The sequence below is a fragment of the Pristiophorus japonicus genome, chromosome 4 (assembly GCF_044704955.1).
Source record: "Pristiophorus japonicus isolate sPriJap1 chromosome 4, sPriJap1.hap1, whole genome shotgun sequence".
In the NCBI taxonomy this organism is placed as follows: domain Eukaryota; kingdom Metazoa; phylum Chordata; class Chondrichthyes; family Pristiophoridae; genus Pristiophorus; species Pristiophorus japonicus.
Genome location: NC_091980.1, coordinates 239988625 through 240000902, shown reverse-complemented (window position 1 = coordinate 240000902; position 12278 = coordinate 239988625). Strand labels below are relative to the sequence as shown.

The following is a 12278-nucleotide window of genomic DNA, read 5'->3' as shown; positions in this document are numbered from 1 at the left end:
AATACAAATCAAAGGGCTGTTACTTTTAATAGTAAATACCTGAACAGCCTTTAATGCATATATTTATAAATGCTTATAAAATGTACTTGTATGGCGTGTAACATTTTCAAAAGTTTCACAAATTGGTGTAATTAAATAGGTGATACCAAGCCAGGAAGGAGAGGTCAAAGAAATTGGTTTTAAAGAGGTGTTTAAAAGTGGAGAAACTATATTGCAAAACGTTAGATTTTTTAAAAGTGAGAAATAACACAATTTACAGTTTTGTGTTATTCTTTCATGGTGTTGTGCCGAGCTTAAGATAAGTTCATGTATTCATTCATAATGCATATTTTTAAATTCTAGCAACTAGTATCAGTTAAGACATTGAATAACAGTGATACAACATGTAAAAGAACTCAGTAGCTAAACCAACATTTGTCACTTTGTTATGCACTTGTTTAAATGTGCTGTGACTACCCTCCACATATAGTGGATATTAGCACTGCCCAATTTCATCCTGAACCATATAGATCAGAAATTCAATTTCCTGCCTGTGCTAAGTTAGCTTATCTTAGCAAGGACAGCAGTAGAGATGTCCCACAATTTTAAAAACCTGTCAAAACTCACTGTCCAGGTTCCCAGGCCAAAGTACAGAGGTCTGTTGGCACTTGTGGATCTAAACTCCAACAGAGTCAGCACCTCCAAGTGAGTATAGGACAAGACTGGCGAAAGACAAAAAAAAATTGCCCTGAAAATTGTGATGAGGTTTTGATGAAATCTGGAACTCATCATGTGCACAAACACATATGTTGTGTGGAATTGGGCATAACTTCACTGTTCTATCTGGTTCTAACAATTTGGACACGCAAATGTAAACCACCTAATTTGATGACCAAATGATCTCAAACTTACTGCGGAAAAGGGGTAATAACTATAACCCCTATGATTATTCCAACCTGTGCTTGTTGATTTTGTGTAGGTATCTGGGGATTGTCGTCTCAGCTGCTCACCCTGGTCTGATGGGAGTTTTGGATAGATTGGAGACTGGCTTGTAGGAAGGTATCCCACATCTGATATTTCTACAGCTCCATGTGCAGCACATAGATTACTCGTTCTCATCAGCAGATGTTCCATGTGTGCCTCGACCATATGCTTGTGTGTGGGGAGCAGTGGGTGGATGAAGCTGGATATCTGGTGAGCAGTGGGTACAAGATGCTCACATTCATGATTTTGAGCACCTCTATCAAATCTCCTCTTAACCTTCTCTGCTCTAAGGAGAACAACCCCAGCTTTTCCAATCCTTACTGGATAAAGACTTCATAACTGAAGTCCCCCATCCCTGGTACCATTCTAGTAAATCTCTTCTGCATCCTCTCTAAGGCCTTGACATTCTTCTTAAAGAGTGATGCTCAGAATCGAACACAATAATTTAGCTGAGGCTTAACCAGTGTATAAAGATTTAGCGAAACTTCCTTGCTATTGTACTCTATTCCTCTGTTTATAAATCCAAGGATCCAATATGCTTTTTTAACAGCCTTCTCAACCTATCCAGCCGTCTTCAAAGATTTGTGTACATACATCCCCAGGTCCCTGTTCCTGCAGCCCCCTTTAAAATTGTACTACTTAGTTCATATTACCTCTCATTCATCATACCAAAATGTGTCACTTCACACTTCTCTGCGTTAAATTTCATCTGTCATAGAAACATAGAAAATAGGTGCAGGAGTAGGCCATTCGGCCCTTCGAGCCTGCACCACCATTCAATAAGATCATGGCTGATCGTTCACCTCAGTACCCCTTTCCTGCTTTCTCTCCATACCCCTTGATCCCTTTAGCCGTAAGGGCCATATCTAACTCTTGAATATATCCAATGAACTGGCATCAACAACTCTCTGCGGTAGGGAATTCCACAGGTTAACAACTCTGAGTGAAGAAGTTTCTCATCATCTCAGTCCTAAATGGCTTACTCCTTATCCTTAGACTATGTCCCCTGGTTCTGGACTTCCCCAACATCGGGGAACATTCTTCCTGCATCTAACCTGTCCAGTCCCGTCAGAATTTTATATGTTTCTATGAGATCCCCTCTCATCCTTCTAAACTCCAGTGAATAAAGGCCCAGTCGATCCAGTCTCTCCTCAGATGTCAGTCCTGCCACCCTGGTGAACTTTTGCTACACTCCCTCCAGAGCAAGAACGTCCTTCCTCAGTTTAGGAGACCAAAACTGAACACAATATTCCAGGTGAGGCCTCACCAAGGCCCTGTACAACTGCAGTAAGACCTCCCTGCTCCTATACTCAAATCCCTTAGCTATGAAGGGCAACATGCCATTTGCTGCCTTCACCACCTGCTGTACCTGCATGCCAACTTTCGATGACTGATGTAACATGACACCCAGGTCTCGTTGCACCTCCCCTTTTCCTAATCTGCCGCCATTCAAATATTCTGCCTTCGTGTTTTTACCACCAAAGTGGATAACCTCATATTTATCCACATTATACTGCATCTGCCATGCATTTGCCCACTCACCTAACCTGTCAAATCACCCTGCAGCCTCTTAGCATCCTCCTCACAGCTCACACTGCCACCCAGCTTAGTGTCATCTGCAAACTTGGAGATATTACACTCAATTCCTTCATCTAAATTGTTAATGTATATTGTAAATAGTTTTAAAGTAATTGGTAGGAGGTTTAGAGGGGATTTGAGGGGAATTTTTTTTTACCCAGAAGGTGGTGGGGGTCTGGGACTCACTGGCTGAAAGGGTGATAGAGGCAGAAACCCTCACCACATTTAAAAAGTATGTGGATTGCACTTGAAGTGCCGTAACCGACAAGGCTATGGACCAAGAGCTGAAAAGTGGGATTAGGCTGGATGACCTTCTTAGGTGGTCCCCCGTATCAAGGATGCCTTGCTTCCACACCAAAAAGAGATGAGTTCATAGGTGTTTCAATGAAGGACCCTAATATTCCAGGTCCCAAACTGCATATTGATGGGTGGAAGATGCCTGTGCGTGGCCGTTGCACACCATCCACCACATGGGCTAGACAGAGCTAGGTCTTGGTCCAGTGGCAAGGATTAACCAAGACAACTGGAGACCAGCTCTGTTGCACGGACCTAGTGCGCACACATACCGCAGTGTGGGCTGCCCCGGGCCCCGATCATGTTGCTCTGCAATGTCGCTGCTCCTTTGCCTGACCTTGCCGCTCCTGTTGTACCTGCCCATGCTCCAATCACCGACCTGGGTTATGGTGATGTCCAATCCAGTCGCTCTCTTCATAACCGTCACCCTCCCGGATGAGCTCGTGCTGTATCTTGCAGTGGCATGCTACACAGCCGCCGCATGGTGCTACGTTTATGGCCCTGACCTGCCGCTGATGGTCTCTCGCAGGTCGGGGCTGCCATGCTGCTCCAGGGCCGCTGCACGCCGCTCGTTTTGTGGCCCTGACCAGCTGCTCTTGGCCATAAAAGGAGTGGCGTGCGGTGGCCCTGGAGCAGCATGGCAGCCCCGACCTGCAAGAGACCGACCTCGGCTGGATAGCTCTTTGTCAGCCGGTGCAGACACGATGGGCCAAAATGACCTCCTTCCGCGCTGTAAATTTTAATGATTCTGTGTCTGTCCATGTCCCCAGTCTCTGTATGACCTCCTTAAGTTGGTTACTATTCTTCTCATTGTTTACTACATTTCCAAGTTTCCTGTCATCTTCAAACTTTGAAATAATGCCCTGTATACCTAAGTCTAGGTCAATAATATCAAAAAGAGCAATGGTCCCAATACTGATCTCTCAGGAACATAAGAAATAAGAACAGGGGTAGGCCATACGGCCCCTTGAGCCTGCTCCGCCATTCAATAAGATCATGGACTCTGCTCCACTTCCCTGCCCGCTCCTCATAACCCCTTATCCCCTTATCGTTTAAGAAACTCTATTTCTGTCTTAAATTTATTCAATGTCCCAGCTTCCACAGCTCTCTCAGGCAGTGAATTCCACAGATTTACAACCCTCTGAGAGAAGAAATTTCTCCTCATCTGTTTTAAATGGGTGGCCCCTTATTCTAAGATCATGCCCTCTAGTTCTAGTCTCCCCCATCAGTGGAAACCTCTCTGCATTCACCTTGTCAAGCCCCCTCATAATCTTATACGTTTCGATAAGATCACCTCTCATTCTTCTGAATTGCAATGAGTAGAGGCCCAACCTCCTCAGCCTTTCCTCATAAGTCAAACCCCTCATCCCCGGAATCAATCTAGTGAACCTTCTCTGAACTGCCTCCAAAGCAAGTATATCCTTTCGTAAATATGGAAATCAAAACTGTACGCAGTATTCCAGGTGTGCCTCATCAATACCTTGTATAGCTGAAGCAAGACTTCCCTGCTTTTATACTCCATCCCCTTTGCAATAAAGGCCAAAATTCCATTGGCCTTCCTGATCACTTGCTGTACCTGTATACTATCCTTTTCTGTTTCATGCACAAGTACCCCCAGGTCCCGCCGTACTGCAGCACTTTGCAATCTTGCTCCATATAAATAATAACCTGCTCTTTGATTTTTTTTTCTGCCAAAGTGCATAACCTCACACTTTCCAACATTATACTCCATCTGCCAAATTTTTGCCCACTCGCTTAGTCTGTCTATGTCCTTTTGCAGATTTTTTGTGTCCTCCTCACACATTACTTTTCCTCCCATCTTTGTTTCGTCAGCAAATTTGGCTACGTTACACTCAGTCCCTTCTTCCAACTCGTTAATATAGATTGTAAATAGTTGGGGTCCCAGCACTGATCCCTGCGGCACCCCACTAGTTACTGGTTGCCAACCAGAGAATGAACCATTTATCCCAACTCTCTGTTTTCTGTTAGTTAGCCAATCCTTTATCCATGCCAGTATATTACCCCCAACCCCGTGAACTTTTATCTTGTGCAGTAATCTTTTATGTGGCACCTTATCAAATGCCTTCTGGAAGTCCAAATACACCACATCCACTGATTCCCCTTTATCCACCTTGTTCATTACATCCTCAAAGATTTCCAGCAAATTTGTCAAACATGACTTCCCCTTCATAAATCCATTCTGACTCTGCCTGACCGAATTTTGCTTTTCCAAATGTCCTGCAACTGCTTCTTTAATAATGGACTCCCAACATTTTCCCAACCACAGATGTTAGGCTAACTGGTCTATAATTTCCTGCTTTTTGTCTGCCTCCTTTTTTAAATAAGGGCGATACATTTGCAGTTTTCCAATCTGCTGGGACCTCCCCAGAATCCAGGGACTTTTGGTAAATTACAACCAATACATCCACAATCCCTGCCACTACTTCTCTTAAGACCCTAGGATGCAAACCATCAGATCCAGGGGATTTATCTGCCTTTAGTCCATTATCTTCCTGGTCCTCAACCAGCCTGTCCTCGCCACACAGCACTAACCCCCTAGTCATCAAGATCCATGGCGCGGCCCTGGACAACATGAACCATTTTCCATACCTCAGGAGCCCTTTATCAACAAAAGTAGACATTGATGAGGAGATTCAACACTGCCTCCAGTGTGCCAGTGCAGCCTTCGGCTGCCTGAGGAAAAGAGTGTTCGAAGACCACACCTCAAATCTACCACCAAGCTCATGGTCTACAGGGCTGTAGTAATACCTTCCCTCCTGTATGGCTCAGAGACATGGATTATGTACAGCAGACACCTCAAGTCGTTGGAGAAATACCACCAACAATGCCTCTGCAAGATCCTACAAAGTCCCTGGGAGGATAGACGCACCAACATTAGTGTCCTCGTCCAGGCCAACATCCTCAGCATTGAAGCACTGACCACACTTGATCAGCTCCGCTGGGCAGACCACATTGTTCGCATGGCAAAGCAAGCGCTCTACTTGGAATTCTTTCATGGCAAACGAAACAAAGGTGGACAGAGGAAATGTTACAAGGACACCCTCAAAGCCTCCCTGATAAAGTGCAACATCCCCACCGACACCTTGGAGTCCCTGGCCAAAGACCGCCCTAAGCGGAGGAAGTGCATCCAGGAGGGCGCGGAGCGCCTCGAGTCTCATCGCCGAGTGCATGCAGAAAACAAGCGGAAAGAACATGCGGCAAACCTGCCCCACCCTCCCTTACTCTCAACAACTGTATGTCCCACCTGTGGCAGGGACTATGGCGCTCGCATTGGATTGTTCAGGCACCTAAGGATTCATTCTAAGAGTGGAAGTAGAATTCCGAGGGACTGCCTATGATGATATCTTACTGAGTACCACCTCCTTAGTGATTGTGATTGTGTTAAGTTCTCCCCCCCCCCCTATAGCCCCTAGACTATCCACTGTCAGAATATTGTTAGTGTCCTCTACCGTAAAGACTGATACAAAATATTTGTTCAGAGTTTCTGCCATCTCCATGTTCCCCATTACTAATTCCCTGGTCTCGTCCTCTAAGGGACCAACATTTACTTTAGCCACTCTTTTCCTTTTTATATACCTATAGAAACTCTTGCTATCTGTTTTTATATTTTGTGCTATTTTACTTTCATAGTCTATCTTCCCTTTCTTAATCATTTTTTTAGTCATTCTTTGCTGGCTTTTAAAAGCTTCCCATTCTTCTGTCCTCCCACTAGTTTTGGCCACTTTGTATGCCCTTTATTTCTTTAGTTAGTCATTTAAGGGATAGCTATCTTTTCTCTTACACCCTTTCCGCCTCACTGGAATAAATCTCTTTAAATGTACACCACTGTTCATCACTGTATACCTTCTTCCAGTCTTAAAAACATCTGTTCACCACCACTCTTTGCTTTCTGTCCCTTAGCTAATTTTGTATCCATGCTGCCACAGGCCCTTTAATCTCATGGGCTTTAATTTTGTGAACAAGTCTATTATGTGGTACTTTGTCAAACGCCTTTTGAAAGTCCATGTCCACAATATTAACCACACTACCCTCATCGACCCTCTCTATTACTTCATCAAAAAACTCAATTAAGTTAGTAAAAAATGATTTGCATTTAAGAACATCCGTGCTAACTGTCATTTATTAGCCCATACTTTTCCAAATGCCAATTCATTTTGTCACAAATTATAGTCTCAAAGTTCCCCCACCACTGACGTTAGGCTGACTTGCCTGTTGTTGCCAGGCTTATCGCTCTCTCCTTTTTTAAACGGGTGTAACATTTGCAGTCCTCTGTATCCGAACCATGGGTGAATAATGCTGGGTATGGTACTGGGGAGCCAGTGAATGGTTGATGCTGGATGGGGGCACTGAGGGGAGGGGGCTGTGGGTGGTAAATGCTGTGTTTGTGGGACTGGGGACTGGGGACAGTGGTGGTTGATGCTGGATTTGGGGGGACTGGGGGCAGCGGGTGATTAATGCTGTGTGTGTGGGACTGGGGGCAGTAGGTGGTTGATGCTGGGTATGAGGACTGAGGGCAGTGGGCGGTTGATGCTGGGTATGGGGACTGGGGGCAGTGGGTGGTTGATGTTGGGTATGAGGACTGAGGGCAGTGGGTGATTGATGTTGGGTATGACTGGGGGCAGTGAGTGGTTGAAGCTGGGTATGGGGACTGGGGGCAGTAGGTGGTTGATGCTGGGTATGGGGACTGGGGGCAGTGGGTCGTTGATGCCGGGTGGTTGAGCTGGGTCTGGGGTCTGGGGACTGGGGGCAATGGGTAGTTGATGCTGGGTGGTTGATGCTGGGTATGGGAACTGGGGGCAGTGGGTAGTTGATGCTGGGTAGTTGATGCTGGGTATGGGAACTGGGGGCAGTGGGTAGTTGATGCTGGGTAGTTGATGCTGGGTATGGGGACTGGGGCAGTGGGTGGTTGATGCTGGGTATGAGGACTGGGGGCAGTGGGTGGTTGATGCTGGGTAGTTGATGCTGGGTATGGGGACTGGGGGCAGTGGGTAGTTGATGCTGGGTATGGGGACTGGGGGCAGTGGATGGTTGATGCTGGGTATGAGGACTGGGGGCAGTGGGTGGTTGATGCTGGGTAGTTGATGCTGGGTATGGGGACTGGGAGCAGTGGGTAGTTGATGCTGGGTATGGGGACTGGGGACAGTGGATGGTTGATGCTGGTTATGAGGACTGGGGGCAGTGGGTGGTTGATGCTGGGTATGGGGACTGGGGGCAGTGGGTGGTTGATGCTGGGTATGGGGACTGGGGGCAGTGGATGGTTGATGCTGGGTATGAGGACTGGGGGCAGTGGGTGGTTGATGCTGGGTAGTTGATGCTGGGTATGGGGACTGGGGGCAGTGGGTAGTTGATGCTGGGTATGGGGACTGGGGGCAGTGGATGGTTGATGCTGGGTATGAGGACTGGGGGCAGTGGGTGGTTGATGCTGGGTAGTTGATGCTGGGTATGGGGACTGGGAGCAGTGGGTAGTTGATGCTGGGTATGGGGACTGGGGGCAGTGGATGGTTGATGCTGGTTATGAGGACTGGGGGCAGTGGGTGGTTGATGCTGGGTATGGGGACTGGGGGCAGTGGATGGTTGATGCTGGGTATGAGGACTGGGGGCAGTGGGTGGTTGATGCTGGGTATGGGGACTGGGGGCAGTGGGTAGTTGATGCTGGGTATGGGGACTGGGGGCAGTGGATGGTTGATGCTGGGTATGAGGACTGGGGGCAGTGGGTAGTTGATGCTGGGTATGGGGACTGGGGGCAGTGGGTAGTTGATGCTGGGTATGGGGACTGGGGGCAGTGGATGGTTGATGCTGGGTATGAGGACTGGGGGCAATGGGTGGTTGATGCTGGGTATGGGGACTGGGGGCAGTGGGTAGTTGATGCTGGGTATGGGGACTGGGGGCAGTGGGTAGTTGATGCTGGGTATGGGGACTGGGGGCAATGGATAGTTGATGCTGGGTATGGGGACTGGGGGCAGTGAGTGGTCGATGCTGGGTATGAGGACTGGGGGCAGTGGGTGGTTGATGCTGGGTATGAGGACTGGGGGCAGTGGGTGGTTGATGCTGGGTATGAGGACTGGGGGCAGTGGGTGGTTGATGCTGGGTATGGGGACTGGGGGCAGTGGGTAGTTGATGCTGGGTATGAGGACTGGGGGCAGTGGGTGGTTGATGCTGGGTATGAGGACTGGGGGCAGTGGGTGGTTGATGCTGGGTATGGGGACTGGGGGCAGTGGGTCGTCGATGTTGGGTATGGGGACTGGGGGCAATGGGTGGTCGATGCTGGGTGTGCGGTTCGGTGCCAAATTGTTTTATCTCTTAATAATGCTTTAAGTACCTTGGGACGTGTCACTACGTTAAAGGCGCTATATAAATACAAGTTGCTATTGTATAGGGACTGGGGTTGCAGTGAGCACTTGTCACTGTGAGTGGGACTGGTGGGAAGCGCTTGCTGCTTGGAGGCAGGCGATTGGTTGCGTGCCGGCAGTAAGCGGATGACGTGCTTGACGTGATGACGTTGTGTTGATGTTGCTGCCCAGCAGCATGGCGGCGCGTGTGCTTCACCACACGTAACAGAAGCAGAGCGCGGCTTTCCCTGGGCGGGCGGACGGCCGAGGGGTTAACGACAATCGCCATCCCGGACTGGCCGAGAGATGGATGGAGTGCACCTGGAATTCCCGGCCTTGCCCTCTTCCAGAGAAGACGCTGGGGTAGGTAACAGGCGCCGAGTTCGGCCTAAAGTTGTGAACAAAGCCGGCTTGGATCGTGAGGGGAGCGCGGGGAGAAGGTACGACAACCCGGGGGGTGGTGGACCGGGCTCCGGGGTTGGTGTCGGGGTGTCTGCCCGGGGCCAACGGCCGCCCGGGTTGTGAGTGGGGCTGAAGTGTCGGTCATTGGAATGTTTTACTGAGGTTACCGCACAGTATTGGCTGCTCGCTGTTTTCGCCCCAGGAACACGGGTGAAATTTGCTGCCGTCAGAAAACTAGTTCGGGAATTTGTTTTGTGCAACTTGCCAATTTTGTGGCGCCTGTTTAGTGAATGTGTTTATCCCGGTCGTGTTACAGAGCTAACTGACAAGTCAGCAACACGTGAGATTGAGGCGCAGAGCAAGACCAACTACATTTAAGCTATTAAAAAATACTTATTCATTCAGCAGAATGAGGGGAACCTTTTGTTCAAAAATATGCACAATAGTTAAAACTACAGTTATTTACTTGTGTTTTTTTGGATAAAATGTCACATAGCTGAACTTGGGCCACTGGCAAAAAGGGAAGTTTGGCGGTTGTGTAACCTGTGACCACTCTTCCTGGTTGAAGCATTGAAAAGGCCTTTTGGCAGTTAGGTTCGGCTGGAGATTAAGCAAACGAAACTGTAGTTACAGTACTTAAATATCCCGCATCTATGCGATTGTGCTTGGATGTTTTTTGTGCTGGATTGTCCTAAAATGCAATACTGTACTATCATATCAAATTCTTAAACTTTGACTTTAGTTGCTGTAAGGATAAATCAAATATGACTATGAATATGCTTTACCTCATAGTTTATAGTTAGATCTGATTTTTCCTAACGGACATTTTGCTTGGCTATTTATATCAGACCAGCATGAATCTCTTGCGTTTGATCCCTAACTTTGAGATCAGTTGAAAGTATTGACTTCAAGCTTACCACTGATTAGTTATACTGCAGTGGGATCCCCTTTCCTTAAATGCCACTCTAATGTACATTTCCCAGTTACAGTATTTGCAGCAATGTTCATTCTTGGTATTGCTGTAATGAGTGTATATAATCTTCCATAGAGGAGACCTGTTGAAGTGTAAAATAATATACTCTTTCTGTAACTATTAATTAGTGATTGTACTTACTGTAGAGGCAGCTATATGAACAAATGTATGACTACTGCTGTTAATTTCTGTAATTGTAAAAGAGCCTCTAAACAAAATTCAACTTTTGGACTTTTTAAATTACTTGGAGCAAAAAGGGATGTACTTGCATTGATGATATAAATGAGAATGACGATAATTATCCTACATGTAAAAAGGAAACATTAAGGAAGCTTAAACTCTATAGTCTAGAGAGAAGGTTAAATAATCAATGGATAAAGTATTAAATGGTAAAAGATATGGTGGTTCCAGTAGGAACATAAATTTAAATTGGTAAAAAGTAAATTTAAAACTGATGACACATAATTTCTTCAATCGAATATTTAGAAGGATTTACCAGACATGGCCGAAGGCAGGTCATTCAGAATGCAGTCGGATGCTAGGCTGGGACAGTTAAGGTGCTAGATGAATGATTATCAATGGGCCAAATGGAGGAAGTTTTTTTCTGATGCAGTGCCTTTACAGATTAAACCTGGTACATACTTTTTATTTGAAAACGCAATTTATTCGGGGGCCGCATTTACTGTTGATTCCCTGCATAATGTGACCAATTATATATAATTTTAGAAATATATACGTGTACACTATGCACTTCTGCAGTGGACTGTGTTTTAACATGAACTTTTTAAAACTAAAATGGCTCCGACCCCTCCCAACAATCGATACTGAATTGAGATTTCTGGGAAAATAATAAAATGAGGCATCGACCATATCATCCATATCTTCAACCATCCCTCGAAGCTAGCATGACTTGCTTCCACGCCAAAAAAGGAATGAGTTCACAGGTGTTTCAATGAAGGACCTAATATTTCAGATCCTGAATTACATCTTGGAGGGTGGAAGATGCTTGTGCGTGGATTTTTTTAACGTGTGGTGGCCGTTGCACACCAGCCACCAAACGGGCTTGACAGAGCTAGATCTTGATCCAGTGGCAAGGATTAACCAAGACGACTGGAGACCAGCTGCTGCATGGACCGAGTGCACACACATATAGCAGTGTGAGCTGGCTCGTGCTGCCCCTGGGCCCTCGTCTCTTCTGGGCCCCAGACTTGTGCCTCTCCTGGGCACCAGTCACTTCCTTCTACAAACTCTTGCCGCTTCTTCGTCCCTCCTGCTGTGCCTGCTCTGACTGCAATGAGCTCATTGCAATGCGCCCATATGACCCCTCATTGTCAACCCATATCAAAGCTTGACTTTCCAGGCCTATGTTAGTTTCGGGCTCGAGTGGCTAAATGACCTCCTGTTCCTCTGTTATCGCCTGCACAAAATACTATTCCTATAGATTATTGTGATACAACAATAAAAGTTCTTTGACATTTGGGAAACCGTTGCATCCTTTGAACAAATTAAGTCCAACTGTGTTACTGCACATCCATAATTACATTGACTTTTACTCAACCAGATTTCAGCATCTGCTCTCCTCACAAATGCCAGTTGATCACGACAATGCACTGGATTCTAAGCTTTTTGTAAAGTACTGAGCACACTTCGATTCTGGTTTACAAATGTCTTTTTAAAGCTACAATTTAAAAAAAATTGAGCATATATTTCAGATTTAT

The 12278-nt window shown here is 46.5% G+C and overlaps 1 protein-coding gene across 3 annotated transcripts in view; it reads left to right on the top strand.

Moving 5' to 3' along the window:
- Positions 1-9331: 9331 nt before the first annotated feature.
- styx (serine/threonine/tyrosine interacting protein) overlaps positions 9332-12278 on the top strand; it is a 41421-nt gene continuing 38474 nt past the window's right edge. For 2 of the 3 annotated variants that reach the window (XM_070879205.1, XM_070879206.1), the window contains exon 1: positions 9336-9548. In XM_070879205.1, the coding sequence (XP_070735306.1) occupies positions 9492-9548 (57 nt within the window). In that variant the 5' untranslated portion in view covers positions 9336-9491. Of the gene's footprint in view, positions 9549-12278 lie in introns of all 3 variants that reach the window. The other variant, XM_070879204.1, reaches the window with a different exon arrangement.